The sequence below is a fragment of the Pseudophryne corroboree genome, chromosome 2 (genome assembly GCF_028390025.1).
Source record: "Pseudophryne corroboree isolate aPseCor3 chromosome 2, aPseCor3.hap2, whole genome shotgun sequence".
Lineage (NCBI taxonomy): Eukaryota > Metazoa > Chordata > Amphibia > Anura > Myobatrachidae > Pseudophryne > Pseudophryne corroboree.
This window is the reverse complement of record NC_086445.1, coordinates 361,644,285-361,669,042: the sequence shown is the minus strand read 5'-3', so window position 1 is coordinate 361,669,042 and position 24,758 is coordinate 361,644,285. Positions and strand designations below refer to the sequence as shown.

Sequence of the window (24,758 nt, the reverse complement as noted above, 5' to 3'; positions counted from 1 at the left end):
ATCCCCATTTAGGCACAATTGCTGCCTGCCTCTACATTTCAGTGGGCGCCCAAACTGCACACTTCCCGATTTGTGCCCATTAGTTTAGTGAGGTTTAGCCACTTTACACTGCTAAACCCGACATTAATGGGTGCGCGATGGGGGACATCAATTGTATATTGCCCCCTTGCGATCTCCCCTCACTTTAGATGGGAGATTGGCGGTGATAACATTTGAATTCCCCCCCCCCCCCATTATGTGTTAAGGTACTAACAAACTATTGTGAGATGAACTTGTAATATCACGTTCTTTTTACAGATATACTGGGGCTCCATATTTTGCAGCAATTTCGGCTCTCAAAGTGGTAAGTACATTTTTAAAACTATTTGTTTGTGTTTTATGTTATTTTAATAGGATTGGTGTCAAACTCTATTTTTAAGCAGCGTTTTAGGTGTGTGTAAAAAGCAGCATACTTGTGCTGATAATTAGAACCATTAAAGTATATTGGAACACAGACAGATTGCTGAAATTCCATTTACATGGATGCAAATCTGTCTAGCGTCACACGCATTGTCAAAAGTTATTGCAGTCAGTGACTGTTGCACTGCCGGGACCGCCGCGCATACCAAATGTACCAGAGGGAGGCCGAAGCCGGGATAATAGAAAAATCTTAACTGATTAACTGTACCTACAAACGCCTTCTTACCCTGTGTCTGTAAGACTCCCATTCGCTAGTTCACACAGGAGTCTGGGGGACTGGCAGGTACAACTGGGAGGCCGCATATTGCCCTGATGAAGTTGTCCTACAAGGCGCTGAATGCTGGTGAGCTTACAGACTCCCATCAAGAAGGTGTTTGTAGGTATGGTTATCCCACATTCAGCTCTCTTCTGGTACATTTGGTAGACCCAGCAGTGCAACCGCCACTGTTTGCAGTAATAAAGCACTGGTATCACATCAGCCTTTCCGTAGATCTTCCCTTTAACCTAGTACAGGGGTTCTTGGCTACAATCTTCAAGTACCACTGACAGCTCCTGCTTTTGCTCATCTGAGCTGAGATTATTTTACCTCGACAAGTGGATGTCACAAAGAGCACGTTGTAATATAAAGTTGCTCAGTATATGTTATCTGCTGCCGCGTGGTGAGAAGCCTTAAAGTAAGATGTAGTGAACAAGCCGGCAACAGTAACCAGTGTGGGATGAGAGCACCACCCTACTAATACCAGGAGGACTTGTACGTTGTAATATATGAAAAGTACACATAGTTGGCACACTTGGTATTCTAATTTTGTGTAACTAAGCAGATGAGAGCATAGAAACAGGTTTAGTTGTTTTTATTTATTTTAAACCTTGCAGTTAAAATCTTCCCAGAAAAGCTAATGTGGAGAAAGTTAGTGATGAGGGTTGGAGCAGCAGTCCCACATAGGTATTGCTTGTAATAGTCATTTATCTTCACTATCCTTTTACAAATCTAATCATATTAAATTATTCATTCTACTTGATTTTTACTTTCATTGTATACAGCATACACACACATCATACTGTAATGCATTATAAAATGGTGGATACTTCTTCTATACATAGAACAAGAATTTAATTTGATCATAGTTGAATACTTGTATGTAACATTTCTTCACTAGATGTCTGTGACTATTGGCTAAACCTCTAAGGATTTACTTGAGCAGCGTGTAATTCATGAATGTTACCTTGCCAGGATTTATTACATACAAAGGGGTATATTCAATTGGTGTCGAAAACTGCAGTCTGTCGAAAAGACGTCAGTTTTTGACTTTTTAAGGTCGAATCGAGGAATTCGACTTGCCGAAAAGCACGTGGATCGGCGGAATAAAAATGGTTTTGGCCCCCTTTTCGACCATCTCAGTCCAACATAAAAAAAATGTCGGACTGAGATGTGGGACCCAAGAGGAGGAGGAGGAGGGGGGGGGGGGGGTAGCTGCAGGGAGACGGGGGGACAGCCGCGGGCATACAGGAGAGATCATCGCTACAGTAGTGCTGCAGCAGGATGTCGCACAGCCACGCCGCTCACGGCAGCTTTCACCCGGCTCCAGCAGGAGAGGTCACGCTTGTTAGAGCCAGGTGGACACTGCTGTGAGGCCGGGCGGCTATGTGACATCCTCCTGCAGCACTACTGTAGTGCTGATCTCCGTCTGCCCGCCGGCTGTCCCAGCTGGTCTCCCCACAGCTCGCCCCCCCTCTCCTCCTCTGCGTCCCTCATCGCAATTCGATTGATTCGATTGAAAAAGTCGAATTGAGATGAGAATGAATAGGGGTTGTCTGATCCAGTCCTACAAATACATGTCGGAATGGATCTGACGCTAATTGAATATACCCCAAAGTCAGTTTCTCTCTGATCTCCTGTACTTTATTCTACATAGGGTGCAGATTTATCCCAAGTATTTTGTACCAAAGATGCAGCAAGTGTCATTAAGTCGTACAGTCCGGAGCTGATTGTACATCCAGTCTTGTAAGTTTAACCTTTTCTGCTCCTTATTGACCAAATGCTGGCTAGCCAAAATAGCCTGTGCTTCTTAGCACATATTGTTTAAATATTTAATACAAACCAAGCTGTTGCTCGAAGGCTTAGCAAACATGCCAGCATATGTTTTAGCTTGTTTTTTTTTTTTTTTTTTTTAATCACTTCTCCTTCTGCGTGACCTTTTATATTCGCACAGGGACCATCCTAATGCTTTACAAGAGATTGAGAAATGGCTCCCAAGACTGCATACCCTTGTTATAGGACCAGGGTTGGGAAGAGATATTTCGATACTGGAAACAGCAAAGGTAATGGCACTTAATAACAAAACACAAAGCTTTGCTGTCATATGGAAATCTTCATTGGTTTCTAAATTATATTATAAACAACAGCTGACTAGTGAACTGATTGTACAACACATTCATGAGCACTGCTGAGGCTGAAGCAAGAATATTAACAGCCTGGTTCCCCAGCTTCAAATGACTTTAAAATATTGTTTTGTACTTGCCCTCCTGTAACTTTATTTGTGGCTTCCTTCCGTGGCAAGACTTTACATGACACAGGCAGATCCTTTTCTGTAAAGAAGTTCCATTGCTAACTTACTTAACACATTTCAGTATGCTGCATGCCATGTCTAAGGAACGTCTTTCCCTGAATGTCCAGTAATTACCAGAAAAACTGCTTGATACAAGTGCATTGAATCCATAGTAAAACCGTCCAAAAATTTAAAATGTAGCTGTCCACGTGCTGTTGTGCAACAGGATTCTGTGGCACCATTGCTGGTGTTTCCTCAAAAACTACAGCCACAGCCAGGAGATGGAACTAGGAAGCAAGGATGGGCAAAATTGGTTATTTTTACTTTTTGTCATATTCGTACTTAAAACTCAAATGATTTCGCCTAAAATGTAAAAATTATATTTTGGATGGATTTCCCAAAGACATGGTAAAATATAGTTCTTCTCATGATGCTTTAGCAGTGTATTGGTGCTCTTCTTATTTTTACTACTACTACCCTGTCAGTGCATCTCCCCATAAACTTTCTAAGAACTTGCATAACATAAGGGTCATCAACAACATCACTGAGTTTTAAACTTTCTGGTATATGAGGACTCTGAAGATACCGGGTTCCAAATCACTCAGGCACGGTGGTAGATGAAAAACCAACAGTGGTTTATTAAACAGAATGGGTTCTAAACAGCTCAGCACACGTCTGTAATCCAATTCCACACGACAGTTCCCACCACAGTTCCCACCACAAACTCCTGATAGAACATTACTTCTTAGTCAAGGAGCACAGAATCTCTCCTTCAGCTCTCTGGTTAGCTCTATTCTACCCCCAGAAGCTTCATATTGCAGGGGTGTGTGACTTCTTTGCCTTAGGATCTTAAAGCATTGGAATACAATACATATTCTAATCAAGGTGATTACATCAGCCAGAGAGCCACCATGTCTGGTCAGTTCACTGTTGGACAAGAGGGAGTAAACAAAAAGGGACAATGGTACCTTTATATGACTCACCCTTTGAGTGTTCACTGTGGTGTTAGTAAACAATAGGAAACTAGGTCTAAAATGAATACATTATCTAAAGGGTAAGGGATAACATGACACAATTGCATATATTAACAATATTAAGGTTGATTTAAACACAATATTAGGTGAGCAGCAATGGACATGTTATGGAGAATGAACAAACAGACTAATTGAATGTATACAGTGATCGCGCTGAGCCAAAAAAAAAGTGGGTCCCAGGGACCCCTCACTTTTGAAAATTGGGGTCCTACCGGTCTTTTTCTGGGTCCCATCGGAATGAAGGTTCTTTTAAACTTAATCTTGTTTGGACACTACAAAAGTGCTGCAAGGTGGGAGGATGGGGCGACAATGCTGCTGGGCTGTGTAGCATGAAGGACACCCTGCACCAGAGCTGTAACTAGACATTTTGGTGCCCTTAGGCAGAAAGTGAATTGGTGTCCCACCTCCCAGACCGCAAAGTATAGGCAAGGCGCGCCACAAAATTTTAGGAGCGTGGCTTCATGGGGAAGGAGCGTGACCACATAATAGTGCCAATTCACATTACACCACACAGTAGTGCCGCTTATACATATTGCACCAGGTAGAACCTCCTATGCACACTTTGCACCAGGTACAGCACGTTATACACTTTGCACCAGGTACAGCACGTTATACACTTTGCACCAGGTACAGCACGTTATACACTTTGCACCAGGTACAGCACGTTATACACTTTGCACCAAGTACAGAACGTTATACACTTTGCACCAGGTAGAGGACTTATACACGTTGCGCCAGTTATTGCACGTGATCTAGTGGGTAAAGCTGGGCTTTGTGACTGGGGCTTCCCGCAGTGCCGTCTGAGGCAGTGGCCGCGCTGCCGCTCTTGCTTCGAGGGGTTGAACACCTCAAAGCAAGAGCGGCAGCGCGGCCACTGCCTCAGACGGCACCGCGGGAAGCCCCAGTCACAAAGCCCAGCTTTACCCACTAGATCACGGAGGACGCCGATCCCTGCACTTTGCCAGCACCTCTCAGAGTCCCTGTGGCAACCTCACCCCCCAACCCATCCACCAGCTGCACTATTCACTCACCGACACCGAGTCACCCGGCCTCCGCAAGCAGCCAGGCGCCAAAGAGGAGGGGAAACTGGCCCCACCTCCTCTTTATATCATTCAGCCCGAGGCCAGCGTGTCAGTTAAAACAAATCCCCCTTAGGATTTGGCTAATGAGGAGCGCGTCCCCGGGGACCCTCCCACTTTGTAAACTGGAGTCCCATGTCTTCAAGAACGGGTAAAAAAAACGAGCCATAGCGCGTTTTTGCGATCACCGGTATACAGATATGGGTATAAAAGGTACATACAGATGAGTCCACATTTATCTTTACCTTTTTAATAGGATTAACTGAGACTGGCCAGTCGGACTTAATCCCCTGCTGTATTGTTCTCTGTATTGTATTGCAATTGAGAACAATAGATGAAGGGTTTATGCTAATAAGTCATGTTGTGCCTAGGCGCAGAAAATTTGTCAAGATAACCGTGGACCCATCTGTAGTTGACAAGGGAAATGAGGCATAGCTATATTAATTGTCACAGACCTCTCATTTCCTCTCCCACTTTTTAGACCCAATGTCCCAGCAAACTGTAGGTAAAGTCCTCAATGTCCAAGCGAGGCTGTGTGATTAGCAGTTCAGGCGTTCCTTCACAACTTTTTAGCCCCTTGCCTGGGCAGTACAAACTAGCTGGCACTTTAATACCACCTGGGTCAAAAGGACTGAGGGCCATGTTTCCTGAAGAGTCTAGTGACCGGCCTTTTGGGTCTGGTGGAATTATGATTAGCAATCCACAACTGTTCAGTTCTTCACCAGATTCCCAATTAAATGTCCACAGTAGCAAATAACTCTGGGCCCAAAACATACTTGTAAATGCTCCTCTCCCACTCGTTCCATGGTCTCCCACCTGAGAACAAACAAATAATGGGATGCTGGCTGAGATCGATTTCCCTCCTGGTGGTGCATTACATCCCTCGCCTCTGGCACTTCAGGAGTGGGTATTTTATCCATGTGTCCCAAACATATATTTGTCAGTTGCATAAGGACGGGCACATGCTGGCGCTTGGCCATGGCTCCAGATACAGTGTTGTGCTCTCCTCCCCCCTCCCCGGATTGCATGGCCAAAATCTACCCAATGGCAGTACCATGTTCGGGCTCCTGCCCTATTGCCAAAAGCAAATTGAACTTAGGCTGCAGGAAAGTAGCAAAATCCGACAATTTGACTCTCAACTCTTCCCCCTCAAAAGCCACTACCACTGTTCCCTCAGGTAATTCACCATGTGGCTGCAGAGGAACGGACAGGACTGACTGATCCCTGGTCAGGTCTTCTCCCTCAAAAGCCAATTCCTCCTCCCCCAAGCACAACACTGGGAATGGCTCAGTAGCCAGGACTGGTAAGTGCTCACCTGAGGAATTCCCTTGGAGGTTCTGTTGCTCGAGTGATGATAGGGTGACCATGGTGACTTCTTCCTCAATGTCTCACTGGCACTCTGCGATGGTTTCCATATCCTCCGAGCCAGCAAAGTGCCAGCTGTAACACAGCTCAGGCTGGTCACAGAATGTTTCGCTGTGACATTCCCCCAGGGAGGAGATAAGAGGTTGCAAGCAGTGCTTCATAGCATCCACTTGGTCAAGGTCAGCCTTCCCCAGTGTAACATACTGGGCACACAGTTCTTGGCACTCTCTCACTAAGTCCTCAACTTCCATCTCTGCAAAAGGGAAGTTGTAGTGCAGTTCATCCTTGGGTGCCTGGATTGTGGGCACTGCTTTTTTCACTTCAGCGCTAGCCACTTTCCATATAGAACACTGGGTAGCTTCTTCCCTTGGGTATGGGAGAAGCTGTTGCAGATGGTGCCTTTCAGCATCAACCCTGCGACACTGGTCTCGCCATGCTGGGGTATCCAGGGGACCTCTGATCCAATGCCACTTTGTCTGGCTCTGTCCAGGAAGACCATTTACCCTGGACTTGCCCTTCCATCTCTGTATATTGTATTCTTTGTGTCATTTGGGCCACTGTGGCGATCACTTCCTCCCTGAATTCCACAAACTCTGGCTCCCCCAGCAGATTCCATGGGGCTGCTTCACTTCTGCAGTGCATGAATGCATTCCCCAGATGACACAATTGTCCTGTATACTGGATACTCTCCACCTGCTGAGCTTCATTCCAGTACTCCCAAATGTACTGCATCTTGGTAAATATAAATAACTTTTCCGGCTTCCCAACCTGCCGATATGCTGACGAACTTACATCCACAAGCGCCACTGCCTTGGTTCCATCACTGGTCCCCTCTGCTGGGTCCTGGACCATATCCTCCTCTTCCTCCTCATCACACAGGTGCTCCAAGTCCCATTGAGCCAATTTTCCAATTAGGTACCCCTTGGTATCCACTGCGTTGATTACAATTTTTCTTGAATGACACCGTTCTTGCAGGACTCCCTTCTTGTTGTGTTTGTAGGTTTGTGCTGCTGCCTCCATTCTACTGCAATATCTTGCTTCCGTGCTTGTAACCTGAGTGTTCCCACTGCTGCCACCTAATGTGAAGATACCGGGTTCCAAATCACTCTGATAGTTGCCTACCAATCTTGGTAGTAACCAGCTACCAGTCAGCCCACCTCCTGTGGGTACACTGGATCACTGGTCAGTGGGCTTCTCCTGCTTGGAGATGGGCCCACCGCTGTTGGAAGGAACTGCAATTCCACCTCCAATAAATGACCTCCAGTAACTGAAGCAGCTGCTTTTAACAGATCAGCCCTATGCAGGGATTGGATGACATTTCAATCCAGCATGTAAATGTGCCCAGGTATAGCCTTAATCCCCTATAAGATCGGTGCCTGCACGTCTGCTGTGGGCCCTTCCACAACAATGGACATTTAATTAGGTTTCTCATACGTCCTAGAGGATGCTGGGGATGCTTCAAGAACCATGGGGTATAGATGGGATCCGCAGGAGACATGGGCACTTTAAGACTTTAAATGGGTGTAAACTGGCTTCTCCCTCTATGCCCCTCCTCCAGACCTCAGTTAGAGTCTGTGCCCAGTGAGACTGGATGCACACTGAGGAGCTCTCCAGAGTTTCTCAGAAAAAAGACTTTGATAGGTTTATTATTTTCAGGGAGACCTGCTGGCAACAGGCTCCCTGCATCGTGGGACTGAGGGGAGAGAAGTAGACCTACTTCTGTGAGTTTCAAGGCTCTGCTTCTTAGGCTACTGGACACCATTAGCTCCAGAGGGCCTGGTACGCCTAGATGCTCGTTCCCGGAGCCGCACCGTCACCCCCCTTGCAGAGTCAGAAGTCAGAAGCCGGGTGAGTAGAAGAAGATCAGAAGACTTCAGTGACGGCAGAAGATTTCAGTGACCGCTTTTGAGGTACCGCGCAGCGCACCATGCTCCCACATACAAAACGGCACTGCAGGGAACAGGGGGGGGGGGGGGGCGGGCGCCCTGGGCAGCATAAAATCTCAATAGCAACTGGCATAAGAGTATACAGTGCCTGGGCACTAAATACAGACCCCCCCGCCAGTATAAATATATAAAAATAAGCGGGACTGAAGCGCGCCATAAAGGGGGCGTGGCCTAGCCCTCACAGCTGCAACCTGCGCCATTTTCTCTTCACAGCTGCAGAGGCGCTGAGCCTGGCCTCCCACACTGCTTTACAAGTAACAGGGTGCAAAACGGGGGGGGGGGGGGAGGGGGGGGGGGCACAGTTGATTTGGTGCTATTTTATTGATATTAAAAGCACTAACAGGTCTGGGCAGTATATTACACGCTTCAGAGCCGGGATAGGCGCTGGGTTGTGAGCTGGCAGAACTCCCTCTGTTTCTCTAACAGGCTTTGCTGTGGGTCTGTCCCCTATAGCCCCAGTGTGTTGTGGGTGTCGGTACGCGTGTGTCGATATGTCTGAGGCCGAGTGCTCTTCCCAGGAGGAGGCTGGAGTGGGGACAGAAAAGGCTGTGGGAGTGACTGTCGGCACCGCCGACGGCTGATTGGGTAAATGTTTTGAATGCTAATTTGGCTCGATTGAACGAAAGATTGGATAAATCTGAGTCTCAGAACCAGACATGGAGAAAATCCATGGAGGATGCATTATCACAAGTTCAGACCCCCTCGGGGGTCACAGAAGCATTCATTTACCCAGATAGCGGACTCTGATTCCAGTGTCGACTATAGTGATGCCAGATTGAATCCTAAACTGGCTAAGAGCATTCAGTACATGATTGTGGCGATAAAAGACGTATTACATATTATGTAAGACCCTGCTGTTCCTGATACTAGGGTCTGCATGTTTAAGGGAAAGAAACCCGAGGTGACGTTTCCTCCCTCTCATGAACTGAACGCTCTTTTTGAAAAAGCTTGGGAAAATCCTGACAAGAAGTCACAGGTTCCCAAGAGAATTCCGGTGGCATATCCGTTCCCCTCTGGGGACAGGGAAAAGTGGGAGTCAACCCCCACGGTGGACAAAGCTCTATCGCGTCTGTCCAAAAAGGTGGGGCTTCAGTCTCCTGACACGGCAGCCCTAAAGGATCCTGCGGATCGTAAGCAGGAAAATACACTAAAATCCATTTATGTCACTACAGGTACGCTGCTCAGGCCTGCCGTGGCATCGGCATGGGTGAGTAGCGCCATTGAAATGTGGGCAGATAACTTGTCATTTGATATGGATTCCCTGGACAGGGATAGCGTGCTTTTGACACTGGGTCATATCAGGGACGCTGCAGCCTATCTAAAGGAAGCTGCGAGGGATATTGGCCTTTTGGGATCAAGGGCCAATGCCATGGCGGTCTCGGCTAGGAGGGCATTGTGGATTCATCAATGGAATGCTGATGCTGACTCTAAGAAGGCTATGGAGTCTCTGCCGTTCAACGGTAGTGTCTTGTTTGGTGACGACCTCACTGACCTGGTATCTACGTCTACCGCGGGTAAGTCATCGTTTCTACCTTATGTTCCTGCACAACAAAAGAAAACGGCCCACTATCAGATGCAGTCCTTTCGGCCCAATAAATACAAAAAAGGACGAGGGTCTTTCTTCCTTGCTACAAGAGGAAGGGGAAAAAGGTCACAGGCTGTGGCAAGTTCCCAAGAGTAGAAGTCCTCCGAGTCCCCGGCTTCTACCAAATCCACCACATGACACTGGGGCTCCTCTTCGGGAGTCCGCACCGGTGGGGGCACGTCTCCAACTCTTCAGTCAGGTATGGGTTCGCTCGGCCCTGGATCCTTGGGTATTGGAAATAGTAACCCAAGGTTATGGTTTGGAGTTTCAAGACGTGCCCCCTCACCGAATTTTCAAATCGGCCTTGCCAGCTGCAATACTAAAGCTGTGTCAAAATCAAGTCATTGTCACGGTACCCCCGTCACGAACAGGGGGAAGGCTTTTATTTGAGCCTGTTCGTGGTCCCAAAGCCGGATGGCTCAGTCAGACCGATTCTGAACCTAAAATCCCTCAATTTCTATCTGAAAAAATTCAGATTCAAGATGGAATCTCTCCGAGCAGTGATCTCCAGTCTGGAGGAGGTTGATTTTATGGTTTCGGTCGACATAAAGGATGCCTACTTGCACATCCCCATATATCCTCCACATCGGGCTTATCTGAGGTTTGCTGTTCAGGATTGTCATTACCAATTTCAGGCGTTGCCGTTTGGTCTGTCCACGGCTCCGAGGATTTTCACCAAGGTTATGGCGGAAATTATGTTTCTTCTGCGCAAGCAGGGAATCGCAATTATCCCGTACTTGGACGATCTCCTGATAAAGGCGAGATCCAAGGAGAAATTACTGAACAACGTTACGCTCTCCCTGGCAATTCTGCAAAAACATGGTTGGCTCTTAAACTTGCCAAAATCACAGTTTGTTCCGACAACACGGCTGTCGTTCTTGGGTATGATTCTGGATACAGAATTACAGAGAGTTTTTCTTCCAGTGGAAAAGGCTCTGGGAATACAGAACATGGTAAAACAGATTCTGAAACCGGCACGAGTGTTGTTTCTTCAATGTACTCGGTTGCTGGGGAAGATGGTGGCGGCCCACGAGGCCATTCAGTTTGGCAGGTTCCATGCCAGGGTGTTTCAGTGGGACCTGTTGGACAAGTGGTCCGGGTCTCGCCTCCACATGCACCGGAAAATTATCCTATCTTCCAGGACCAGAATCTCTCTCCTGTGGTGGCTGCACAGTTCTCACCTCCTAGAGGGACGTAGGTTCGGGATCCAGGATTGGATCCTGGTGACCACGGATGCAAGTCTCCGAGGCTGGGGAGCAGTCACACAGGGGGAAAATTTCCAGGGAAAATGGTCAAGCCAGGAAGCTTGTCCGCACATCAACATTACGGAATTAAGGGCCATTTACAACGGCCTTCGGCAAGCGGAACATCATCTTCGCGGTCTGCCCGTCTTGATTCAGTCAGACAACGTAATAGCAGTGGCGTACATAAACCGCCAAGGCGGAACAAAGAGCAGAGCGGTGATTGCGAAGGCCACAAAAGTTCTTCGTTGGGCGGAGACACATGCAAGCGCTCTGTCAGCAGTCTTCATTCCAGGAGTGGACGGCTGGGAAGCAGACTTCCTCAGCAGACACGATCTCCATCCAGGAGAGTGGGGTCTTCATCAAGAGGTCTTTGCAGAAGTGACAAGTCGTTGGGGAATTCCTCAAATAGACATGATGGCGTCTCGCCTCAACAAGAAACTTCAGAGATATTGTTCCAGGTCGAGGGACCCTCAAGCAATAGCGGTGGACGCCCTGGTGACACCGTGGGTGTTTCAGTCGGTCTATGTGTTCCCTCCACTTCCACTCATTCCGAAGGTGATAAAGATCATAAGAAGAACAATGGTTCAGGCGATCCTCATTGTTCCGGGCTGGCCAAGGAGTGCTTGGTATCCAGATCTTCAAGAATTACTCATAGAAGATCCCTGGCCTCTTCCTCTACGAGAGGACCTGTTACAGCAAGGACCGTGCGTGTATCAAGACTTAACGCGGCTGCGTTTGACGGCATGGCGGTTTAACGCCAAATCCTACCCCGAAAGGGTATTCCCAGTGAAGTCATTCCCACACTAGTTCAGGCTAGAAAAGAAGTAACGGCGAAGCATTACCACCGTATTTGGAGAAAATATGTGTCTTGGTGTGAATCCAAGAAGGCTCCTACGGAAGAATTTCAGCTGGGGCGTTTTGCTCCATTTTTTGCAAGCAGGTGTGGATGCGGGCCTAAAGTTGGGCTCCATTAAAGTACAAATTTCGGCCTTCTCTATTTTCTTTCAGAAAGAATTGGCCTCCCTTCCAAAAGTTCAGACCTCGAAGTCTGTCGATGTGGTCAGAGCTTTGAAAATCTATGTCGCCAGAACGGCTCAGATTAGGAAAACAGAGGCTCTGTTTGTCCTGTGGGCTCCCAACAAGATTGGGGCTCCTGCTTCCAAGCAGACTGTTGCACGCTGGATCTGTAATACGATTCAGCAGGCTCATTCTACGGCAGGACTGCCGTTACTGAAATCGGTGAAAGCTCATTCTACCAGAAAGGTGGGCTCATCCTGGGCAGCTGCCCGAGGGGTCTCGGCATTACAGCTTTGCCGAGCTGCTACTTGGTAGGGATCAAACACCTTTGCGAAGTCTTACAAGTTTGATACCCTGGCTGAGGAGGACCTCTTGTTTGGTCAATCGGTGCTGCAGAGTCATCAGCACTCTCCCGCCCGTTCTAGAGCTTTGGTATCAACTCCATGGTTCTTGAAGCATCCCCAGCATCCTCTAGGACGTATGAGAAAATAGGATTTTAATACCTACCAGTAAATCCTTTTCTCTTAGTCCGTAGAGGATGCTGGGCGCCCGTCCCTGTGCAGACACTATCTGCAGTACTTGTTTAATAGTTATTGCTTGTGTCACACAAAGGTTGTGTTTCAGTTATGGTTAGCCTGTTGCTGATTTTGTTCATGCCTTTAACTGGAATTCTGTTTAATCCCATGTTGTACGGCGTGTTTGTGGTGTGAGCTGGTATGTATCTAACCCTTAGTTTAACAATAAATCCTTTTCCTCTAAATGTCCGTCTCCCTGGGCACAGTTCCTATAAATGAGGTCTGGAGGAGGGTCATAGAGGGAGGAGCCAGTTCACACCCATTTAAAGTCTTAAAGTGCCCATGTCTCCTGCGGATCCCGTCTCTACCCCATGGTTCTTGAAGCATCCCCAGCATCCTGTACGGACTAAGAGAAAAGGATTTACCGGTAGGTATTAAAATCCTATTTTATAAAATGTCTTTTTGAATCCATTGTGTGCGGGAGAATGAGGGGGGTTGTATGTGCTGGTAATCTAAGACTGACTTTGTGGAATGTCCCAGTCTCTCACATCCTATACTAATAAACATTATATTACAAACTATAACACAATATTCAATACCTTATGTATAAACACTTATAGGCATTCTAAAGGTTGTGTTATGGAAGGTCAATAGTAACTAGGTTGACAGTAACTAGGTCGACCACTATTAGTCGACAGGGTCTCTAGGTCGACATGGCCTAGGTCGACATGTGTTTTATGTTGAGTTTTTTTTATGGGGGGTTTTGTGTCGTTTTCTCCGTACAGTGACCGGGAACCCCAATTAGTGCACCATGTTCCCTCGCATGGCCCGCTCGCCATGCTTCAGGCTAGGTTACTATTCCCAGTCGTAGTCCACGTGGATCGTTAAGTATATAAAAAAAAAAAATTGTGAAAAACTCATGTCGACCTAGAGACCAGATCCCATTCTATAAGACACATATCAGGTTAGAGATATTGTTCACTGATATGTACAATACTTGTATAGAAAGAAGGATTATTTCTCACATCTAAGGCATATAGCAAACTGTAATGTATCTAGTAAATGACAGGTCAGAGATTAACCATATACCGTCCAGTTAATGTCTGCCACATTAGGCAAGTCAAAACTCCATAGTCACTGCAGGTAGTGTGCGGCATACTATAAAGTACAGTTATAGTCTCCCACTATATGCACTTGCGCACTGAATGTAGAAACAGGCTGCAAAAGTACTCCTCACGAGCCAGCTGGGCACTGGCTCTGACAAGAACATCCACTAAAGTTTTGCAGAACTATATAATTAGATCTTTATTAAGATTATGCAGGTAAAATGGGGGTACAGAAAAGAAAGAAGGTAACAATAGGGGGGAGGCAAAAATATAAGGGGAGGGGAGGGCAGGTCATCCAATAGCATCAAGTAAAACACAAAAGGTTACATACAAATCAAGTATTTTCCTCTGTCGGAGGTTCGCTTAAAACAAAAGGAGGGCTCTGTGAAATAGGGTGCGGAGGGGGTGCTCCCTTACCCTCTGATTATACTGTAACATATGCAACGGAAGCCACTTCACAATAGGGGAAGAGAGGGCAGTAGAATATGCAGTCTCCGTAGTCTCCATCTCAAAGTGGAATTGGATTTTAGAGAGAACTTTCTCAAATGGGGGAGGGAAAGGAGATTTCCAGTGCTGGGTAATAGTGGCTCTGGCAGATATTAAAATGTGACCAAGGACATAAAGGAAGGATTTGGGAACAATATTAGGGTACCAATGTAGAAGAGCTAAGAAGGATCTCTGATTAATGTAAGGCCAATAAGAGCTTGTATGAGGCCGAACACTTTAACCGAGAAGGGACGTAGGGCAGTGCATTCCCCAAAAATGTAAAATTGTACCTTTACAATGTCAACGGTGCCATCAAAATTTAGTAGTAGAGGGCACATCTTGTGTAAGGAGCAAAGTGCAATCTATGTAAAAGTTTAATATGCATTTCAGCGTGATTGGTCCATTTAGATAAGGAGAAAGAGGAGAGCTGGAAGGATTCCCACTGTTTAAGAGGAAATATGCGATGGATGTCAGTCTCCCATTTAATTTGAGCAGAAGATTTAACCATGGGTTTAAGATCTAGTCAATCTATTCAAAACACGTCCTGAAAGTATTTGGAAGACATTGGGACTAGTAGTCAAGGCGTCCAACCAGTGCTTAAGTTTAAAATAATAAAACCAAGCTGAGGGTCAAGATTAAATTTAACACTCAAATCTGTAAATTATAAAATAGAGGCTGGGGAAAAACATCAGCAAGAGACTCAATGCCTAGACTCCTACAATAGGAAATGTGAAGATGAGGCAATGCTATCGCTAATGCTCGAAAGGTTGCTAGTAGGGAGAGTAAGATCAAAATGAGCCATGGTTCTTAGATCCCAGACTGTTAGGGTCACGAACAGCAGAAGGGGATAATGGGAAGTGTGGGTGGAGTTGTCAAGGGAGCCAGAGAAGATCAGCAAGGGGGAAATCTTGATAAAGGGCATGTTCCAAATTTACACTTAAAATGAGGGGGAAGAAACAGGTGACATAACTGAGAAAGCATAGAGGCCTCATGATATCTGGTTAAATCGTGAAGGGTGAGGCCTCCTTGTGATTTAGGGCGAGTAATACAAGTATTAGCCAACCGGGAAGGGTTACGTTTCCACACATAAGACAACATCAACTGTCTCCTCTGTCATAATAGTATACAGGGAATAGCATAAGGGATAGCGCAAAATAAGTACATCAATGTTGCTAGCAACATCATTTTAAATGCCGCTAGGTGGCCCAACCAAGAGACTTCGTTGTTCATCCAGGTAGAAGTTAAATAAGTCAACTGAGTCAATAAATCCGAATCAGCTTTATTGGCCAGGTATAATTGCGTATACTAGGAATTTGTCTTCGGTTTGCTATACAACAGCCAAGTAGGTAACAGATAAGCAGGTGGGGGGGGGGGGGGGGGGGCAAGTAAAGTCACACAGACAGGTATACCGTAGGGACACAAGTTAGTTACATGTACGTCTAGTCAGTCAATGTTCAGGAGTTCAGCAGGCGGACCGCTTGGGGAAAGAAACTTTTGAGGCTTCTGGTGGACCTGGCGGGGACAGCCCTGTAACGCCTGCCTGAAGGAAGCAAGTTAAACATGCTGTGGCCGGGGTGTAGCTGGTCTTTTACTATCTTCATTGCCTGCTTTTTAGCTCTGGAAAGGTACAGGTCCTGGACTGAGAGAAGGTCGGCCCCGATGATCTTCTCTGCGGTTCTGACCACCTTTTGGAGCCTGCATCTGTCCCTCGCGCTGGCGGAGCTGTACCATACGAGTATCGAGGAGCACAGTACCGACTCCACAATCGCGGAGTAGAAGAGGAGCAGAAGCTTCTGTGGGATGTTGAACTTCCTTAGTTGCCTGAGGAAGAACAACCTCTGCTGCGCTTTCCCAACAGTGGCATCAGCGTTGGACCCCCATTTAAGGTCCCGGGAGATTGTAGTCCCTAGAAACTTGAAGGAGTCCACTAGCGATACCACACTGTCAGCAATCGTTAGCGGAGGTGCACTAGATGACTTCTTCCTGAAGTCCACTATCATCTCAACAGTTTTAAGGGGGTTGAGCTCAAGGTTGTTGTGGATGCACCACTGGGTCAGCCGGTCTACTTCCCGTCTATAGGCCGATTCGTCCCCGTCCTTGATGAGGCCGATGACTGTGGTGTCATCGGCGAATTTGATGATCTTTACTGATTGTGCCTCTGAGGTACAGTCATTTGTGTACAGGGAGAAGAGGTACATAGTTAACAGTAAGTACATTCTGAATATGAGAAGGAATTGAAACTCCCAAATATACTAAGGAAGAATCCTTCCACGTAAATGGGAAACACGTCTTTAAGGACTTCAAGGCTGTAGTAGCATTAATAGGGCGGGCATCAGATTTGGTGGTGTTCAGTTTATAGTATGAGGCGCAGAACTGTGTATTTTATTGGGTTTTAATTTATTCCAATCCAAATGAATTGTATTTGTTGGCATTACATTAGGTACATGTTTTATTTCTCTTTAATAGTAGTTTGTGTAACTGCTGTAATGTTTGTGCTTAATTTGTAGGGTATTATTGAAAAAGCCAAGTTGAAAGGTATTCCTCTTGTGATAGATGCAGTAAGTATCCCACGTCTGTTACTCAACAAGATTACCGTGTTTGGCACAATACTAAGCAGATGCTGCCTCCCATTTTAGGATGGACTTTGGCTAATTGCCCAACAACCTTCTATTATTCAAGGCTATCAGAGGGCTGTCCTCACTCCAAATTTTATGGAATTCAGCCGACTGTATGAAGCTATGGTAAATGCATAGTTATCTTTTATTTTTAAAGCTCCATATACTCTAAAGTACAAATAATATATGAAGTGAGTGAAGCTTGATTATATCATAGGTCAAGTACTTGTAAGTTGACATATCTTAAGAACAACACAGAGCAAGAAATCAACAAACTAGGTAGGGTAACTCGCTGTATCTCGATGGGTAAGCAGTGGTGGGTCACATAAAAGAAGGCAGTTCAGACCTTAAATACTAAGAATTCATAAATATAAATTGTATAAAGTTAATGAGCTCCTTGGAAGCTTGTGACTAGTTGTTTTATTTCAGTCGCAGTGACGCCAACACATTATTTTCCAGTGGGCTAGTGATGCGTCTCCAGATAACTGTATGACAAGTACCAACCACATTACTCTAGGAAATGGTTCAGATTTGGGGATACCTTTCATTAATCAAAATGTTACTTATGGTTTGTTTGTTTTTTAATAAAACGGTGCATATTCTAATTTGCAAACTAGTAGGTATGTAAAATATTTCTGTTGTACACTGTTCCCTTCAGTGACAACCCCACTACCTGTCAGCTGTATTCTCTGTAGTACTGAGGACCTATGCTCAAGAATAAATGCAGGAAAGGGATCCAAAAGTCTGATCGGACAGCTGCTATACTCTCTCCCCCCCCTTAATATGGGCTCAGCTGTCTTTGAAATTACAATAGACCTACCTTGTAAAACCGATTCATGGAAATAGCTATATTAGATACTGATACTGTATGGAGGCTGTCTGTCTGTTACTTTATGTACAGTATAATGTCAGTTTTCACCCTAATGGTGTAATGAATCTAAAAAATACCACCTGTTACATTTATCATGGTTTAATGCTAAAACGTTAAAACCAATAGCAACGTACACATGTAATACTTGGTATTCTGTAAGGTATGCGGAAGCGGTCGCCATGCTGTAAAAGCAAATGTTATGTAGCTTATTTGCTGAGCTATAGAATAACCTGATAATAATAAATGTTGCTTTTATTTGAAGTACTATATATATATATATATATATATATATATATATATATATATATATATATATACATACATACATACATACATACATACATACATACATACATACATACATACACTGCTCAAAAAAATAAAGGGAACACTAAAATAACACATCCTAGTTCTGAATGAATGAAATATTCTTATTAAATACTTTGTTCTTTACATAGTTGAATGTGCTGACAACAAAATCACACAAAAATTATCAATGGAAATCAAATTTATTAACCCATGGAGGTCTGGATTTGGAGTCACACTCAAAATTAAAGTGGAAAAACACACTACAGGCTGATCTAACATGGATGTAATGTCCTTAAAACAAGTTAAATGAGGCTCAGTAGTGTGTGTGGCCTCCACGTGCCTGTATGACCACCCTACAACCCGCACAAGTGGCTCAGGTAGTGCAGCTCATCCAGGATGGCACATATATGCGAGCTGTGGCAATAAGGTTTGCTGTGTCTGTCTGCGTAGTGTCCAGAGCATGGAGGCGCTACCAGGAGACAGACCAGTACATCAGACGTGGAGGAGGCCGTAGGAGGGCAACAAGCCAGCGGCAGGACCTCTACCTCCGCCTTTGTGCAAGGAGGAACAGGAGGAACACTGCCAGAGCCCTGCAAAATGACCTCCAGCAAGCCAGAAATGTGCATGTGTCTACTCAAACGATCAGAAACAGACTCCATGAGGGTGGTATGAGGGCCCGACGCCCACAGGTGGCGGTTGTGCTTACAGCCCAACACCGTGCAGGACATTTGGCATTTGCCAGAGAACACCAAGATTGGCAAATTCACCACTGGCGCCCTGTGCTCTTCACAGATGAAAGCAGGCTCTCACTGAGCACATGTGACAGATGTGACAGAGTCTGGAGACGCCAAGGAGAACGTTCTGCTGCCTGCAACATCCACCAGCAAGACCGGTTTGGCAGTGGGTCAGTAGTGGTGTGGGGTGGCATTTCTTTGGGGGGCCACACAGCCCTCCATGTGCTCGCCAGAGGTAGCCTGACTGCCATTAGGTACTGAGATGAGATCCTCAGACCCCTTGTGAGACCATATGCTGGTGCGGTTGGCCCTGGGTTCCTCCTAATGCAAGACAATGCTAGACCTCATGTGGCTGGAGTGTGTCAGCAGTTCCTGCAAGATGAAGGCATTGATGCTATGGACTGGCCCGCCCGTTCCCCAGACCTGAATCCAATTGAGCACATCTGGGACATCATGTCTCGCTCCATCCATCAATGCCACATTGCACCACAGACTGTCCAGGAGTTGGCGGATGCTTTAGTCCAGGTCTGGGAGGAGATCCCTCAGGAGACCATCCGCCACCTCATCAGGAGCATGCCCAGGCGTTGTAGGGAGGTCATACAGGCACGAGGAGGCCACAGACACTACTGAGCCTCATTTTGACTTGTTTTAAGGACATTACATCAAAGTTGGATCAGCCAGTAGTGTGTTTTTCCACTTTACTTTTGAGGGTGACTCCAAATTCAGACCTCCATGGGTTAATAAAATTGATTTTCATTGATAATTTTTGTGTGATTTTGTTGTCAGCACATTCAGCTATGTAAAGAACAAAGTATTTAATAAGAATATTTCATTCATTCGGATCTAGGATGTGTTATTTTAGTGTTCCCTTTATTTTTTTGAGCAGTGTATGTATGTATGTATGTGTATATGTATATGTATATATATATATATATATATTATAAAAATGTAATGATCATATATTAAAAGTTAATGTTAATATTTTTTTTTATTAAAAATGTGTGTAAAATAAATGTATTTTACCCTTCCAGCTGACTGAGCCAGTGGATAGCAGTGACCAGCATGGAAGTGTACTAAGACTTAGCCAAGCAATGGGAAATATAACGATTGTTCAGAAAGGAGAGTGGGACCTGATATCAGATGGGGATAAAGGTTTGTACATATGCCTAGTGTAATTAGCCATAGTTACATGGTGATACAGGTTGAGTATCCCTTATCCAAAACGCTTGGGACCAGAAGTATTTTGGATATCGGATTTTTCCGTATTTTGGAATAATTGCATACCATAATGAGATATCATGGTGATGGGACCTAAATCTAAGCACAGAATGCATTTATGTTACATATACACCTTATACACACAGCCTGAAGGTCATTTTAGACAATATTTTTAACAACTTTGTGCATTAAACAAAGTGTGTGTACATTCACACAAATCATATATGTTTGATATACACCTTATACACACAGCCTGAAGGTCATTAAATACATTATTTTTAATAACTTTGTGTATTAAACAAAGTTTGTGTACATTGAGCCATCAAAAAACAAAGGTTTCAGTATCTCACTCAAAAAATTCCGTATTTCGGAATATTCCGTATTTCGGAATATTTGGATATGGGATACTCAACCTGTATTTTGAAAAATTAAAAAATATTGTTTTTCTATGGGTCAGTTTTATTTAAAAGAGATGGCTAATATCGATGTATGAACTGGTATACAAGAATATAAAAAAATCTGTGGGCGGAATTCAATTGTTTACTTGCAACCAATCTCCTGCCTAAAGTGACAGGAGATCGCAGGGCGATAGACAATTGTTCCCCCTTATTGTGCTGATTGCGCCCATATCAGTCTGCTTTAGCCGCATAAAGCGGCAAAACCCAACTAAAGACATGGGCACAATCGCGAAAAGTCCCATTTGGGTGCCCAAACGTGTCACTCTTTTTGCATATCAGCTCGCTATCCCTGGGGGTAGCGAGCTGAAATGATGCTATCACGCCCAACAGCAGAAACAATTGAATAGCTGCTGGCGGGTGCGGGAGGGCAGGATAACGATTGCATTCCACCCATTATGTCTGACATTTCTGTTGTATTACTTGTGGGTGGTCGGGTAAGTGCAGATAGTGGATGATCAACATGACAGTTGCCTGCCCCAGGGAACGAGGTGATTGACTGTTCCCGAGTGCTTAGCCGATGCAGATTGGTGTTTTATCGGACATATATTTTGCTTGTGTGTTTGGTAAGTAAAGCTGTGTCTTGTAAAGCAGATCTTCTCACATTCCCCAACATTGGCCATGTATTGAGGATTGTCTGCCATGCACAATTAGTATTTGTTAGAATGGCCCATTCGTACTCTGACATATTTATAAATAGAAATATGACTAGATGAAGGCAATTTAGAGGGGACTGAAGAACAGCTTTAATGGAAAAAGACCAGCACAGCTTGAGGAGTATCAGAGGCTATATTCTGATTAATTAGACTCCACGTTACTACTTGCTGTATAACCATATGAGTGGATGAGTTTGTCCTGCACACAACACTGGATGGACACAAGGTCTTTTTCCCATATACGTTTTCTATTAACTCTTTGTGGGCCCTAACTACTACATTCCCCATGCCTAGCTCCGACATATCAGTAGGGTACATAGAGTCCACCCGAAGGTAGGGGTCCATCACTCTTACTGCTGCATTCTCCCTTTTACATTTATCTACTTAATAAATTTGAAAGCTAAAGATAGGATTTCGTAACTAAGCCAGGCCATTGTAATTAGATATGCTTAGTTTGGTATTTATATTAATTTCTGTTTTATATATAGTTGTATGATATCAACTTACCTGCTAATTAAGTTTCTTCTATATTAAAGTCTTGGTGTGCACTCATGAAGGGAGCAGCCGGCGCTGTGGAGGACAGGGAGATCTCCTGGCTGGATCCCTGGGAGTCTTGGTACACTGGGCATTTCTTGCCGGACCAGAAAAGATAAATGGGTATGTTAAAAGGGATCACCGTTAAATTCTAGTACTATAAGTATGAACTATAGTTTTGCTGAAACAATTGTGATGATAACATATAAATGTATAAGTGGAAAGGCCAGTTACAGAGTATAATATGTGGGTGATGTGAATAAGTAGATTTGAACAAAGTCTTTAACATTGGTGACTATTGATGTGACAGAGTAATTGTTTATCTTTATTACTGCAATAAACTGAACACTTACTGCGCTAGGCCCTCTCACAGCTTTTCCTCCATGCTCAAGGGATGTACCAAGGGCAGACTGAATGTTCTCAGTACACAGCCATGCCATCGCTTTCCTTGTCCAAAACTACTACTGGTTGTGAAAGGTAGAGGCCAGGCATTTGCAAATAAAGGTTATGATTCCTTTCACTCAGACGGTAGATATGGCCCATTTGACAAGTACCAAATTGTGATGGTTAGACGACTGGCATTTCCAGCGTGGTGTGCCCGGTGTGCATTGTTTAGTTCCTATTAAAAGTGGTCCAAAGAAGGGCAACCGGTGACAGTGTCATGGGTAGCCAAGGCTCATTGAAGCATGTGGGGAGCAAAGACTAGCCTGTCAGGTCCAATCCCACAGAGAGCTGCTGTAACACAAACTGTTGGAAAAGTTAATGCTGGATATGATAGAAACACGACAGAACACACAGTACATCGCAGCTTGCTGTGTATGGCGCTAGACTGCCCATTCTGCCCCCTGTCCACCGCTGAAAGCTCCTACAATGGGCACGTGAGCATGAGAACCGGATCATAAAGTAATCGTACATTGTGAAACCATTGGGTTTGTGTACAAATAAGAATTAGACCCCACAGAGTACAAGGTGTTTGTTGACTTGGCCTCCAAATTCCCCAAATTTCAAGAAGATGAGCATCTATCGGGTGTGCTGGAAACAGGTCCCAGACATGGAGGCTCCACCTGGAAACTTACTGGTCTGTTTTGGTGGCACGGGGGGGAACCTACAGAATATTAGCCGGTGGTTGTAATGTTATGGTTGATCTGTGTGTGTACTTCTATGTACATCTCTCGCGCTAGCTGTCTCTGTCAGTCACTTAAGTATTTGTATAGCTTCAATAGAACTGTGGCATGACAGATTGTGTCTTTTAGCAAATAGTCTGCAGTGCCTTTTCTATCCCATATAACTACAATAATCTGTACATAAAAGGGAATATTATTAACTCCACTGTGGTTGTCCTTTATTACAGTCAAAATCCCTTTGTGGTGGCAGCATTCGGTGCCTGTTCTCTCACAAGACAATGCAACCACCAAGCTTTTCAGAAGTACGGACGATCAATGACTACAGGCGACATGATTTCAGAAGTTGGAACAGCTTTTAACAAGCTCTTTGAAACATGATACTACTGATATGGTTAATGTGAACGATTGACTTTCTTCATAAGATTTATACTAGGATGCACAAAAGACACCTCTACCTGTGCTGTAGCAGCATGTAAAACATGCAAGGCAGAAGTAATCCTTTTTGGTTTGGCTAGAGAAATACCTATTAAAGATTGTAGATACATTTTTAAAAAAACAAAATACAAAAACAGAGAATTTTGGATATTGCTGAAACAATCACAATAAAAGTGTGACTGGATCCCCCCATTCTGGCTGAGTGCGGAACTTATTAGGCGATTCACAGGCAATAGTACAGTGCACTACTGGTGCTCTGGAAATAGAATGGTGTTCCACTACAGGAAAGGTGGGTGGTGGGGGACACCTAGATGTGGCTTGTCTACTTCCATCGGAGACCATTAGAGCCCCTTGTGGTACACCCTGGCAAGTGTTTGGGTTACAATATTTATCTCAAGAGTAATGTATTTTGCTATTGTTCTGCCTCCTATGTTGTTTGTTGGGCACTGTAAACTATTGTCTGGCCTTTTAGTATGTATCAAATTCTACAAATGGGAAAAAAAACTGGACTGTTCACCAAAACTTTTCTGTTTCTCCCTTACAGTGAATCATTCTAGGTAAACCCAGTAAATGTACGCTACATTTAAAACAATTCTACAAGACCTTTAATTACAAATATACATAGATGATTAGTCCAGTGCTATGGGAGATTATACCTTTGTGAATTGAAGAGTATGTGTGTATAAGCATTGCAGAGTATCATTATAAAATATTGTGCTAAATGCAGAAATCCAGTTCCACTATGTTTAAGATTTGGACACGTACATTTTTTTTATCTTGTGTTTTTATGCCTAGTAGAGGCTTTTGCAATTGCTCTGCTGTTTGTTTTGACTCGATTAAGGCCTTGTTCAGAAAATCTGGTAGAGGAGTACAAGAATAATGGGGCAGGTGTGTTATCACCCCTCACTTATCACTTCTTTATCACTTCTACAGGCTTGATACACCAGCCAATCAACTCCTAACTCTCATTTTTCAAACCCGTGATTCAAATGATTGGTTGCTGCGTTATCACCTTCCACTTATCATTGCTTGATCACTTCTCCAGGCTTAATACAGTACATCTGCCCCTATGATCATTATTCCCGGGGCCTGCCATATTTCCAGTGCAGCTTTGTGTCCTCCTGTTTGTGGTGTGAGTGAATTCTCTGTTATGCTGATCTGAATCAGCCCTTGCATATGGGATACGGTTATTAGGTCTTCCACTATTGGTTGACATGCATTAGGTCGATATGGTCTCTAGGTAACATGGAAAAAGGTTGACGTGTTTTCCACATACTTTTTTTTTTCTTTCTCTAACGTCCTAGAGAATGCTGGGGACTCCGTGAGGACCATGGAGAATAGACGGGCTCCGCAGGAGATAGGGCACTTTAAGAAAGCTTTGGATTCTGGGTGTGCACTGGCTCCTCCCTCTATGTCCCTCCTCCA

General features: G+C 44.7%; 1 protein-coding gene across 3 annotated transcripts in view; it reads left to right on the top strand.

The window, feature by feature from the left end:
* Positions 1–23,525, top strand: part of NAXD (NAD(P)HX dehydratase) — a 78,433-nt gene extending 54,908 nt beyond the window's left edge. For all 3 annotated transcript variants that reach the window (XM_063953171.1, XM_063953170.1, XM_063953169.1), the window contains 8 exons: positions 298–343; positions 2,373–2,461; positions 2,670–2,778; positions 16,890–16,940; positions 17,019–17,123; positions 19,943–20,063; positions 21,777–21,897; positions 23,126–23,525. In XM_063953171.1, the coding sequence (XP_063809241.1) occupies positions 298–343; positions 2,373–2,461; positions 2,670–2,778; positions 16,890–16,940; positions 17,019–17,123; positions 19,943–20,063; positions 21,777–21,897; positions 23,126–23,276 (793 nt within the window). In that variant the 3' untranslated portion in view covers positions 23,277–23,525. The remainder of the gene's footprint in view (positions 1–297; positions 344–2,372; positions 2,462–2,669; positions 2,779–16,889; positions 16,941–17,018; positions 17,124–19,942; positions 20,064–21,776; positions 21,898–23,125) is intronic.
* The last annotated feature ends 1,233 nt before the right edge of the window (positions 23,526–24,758 follow it).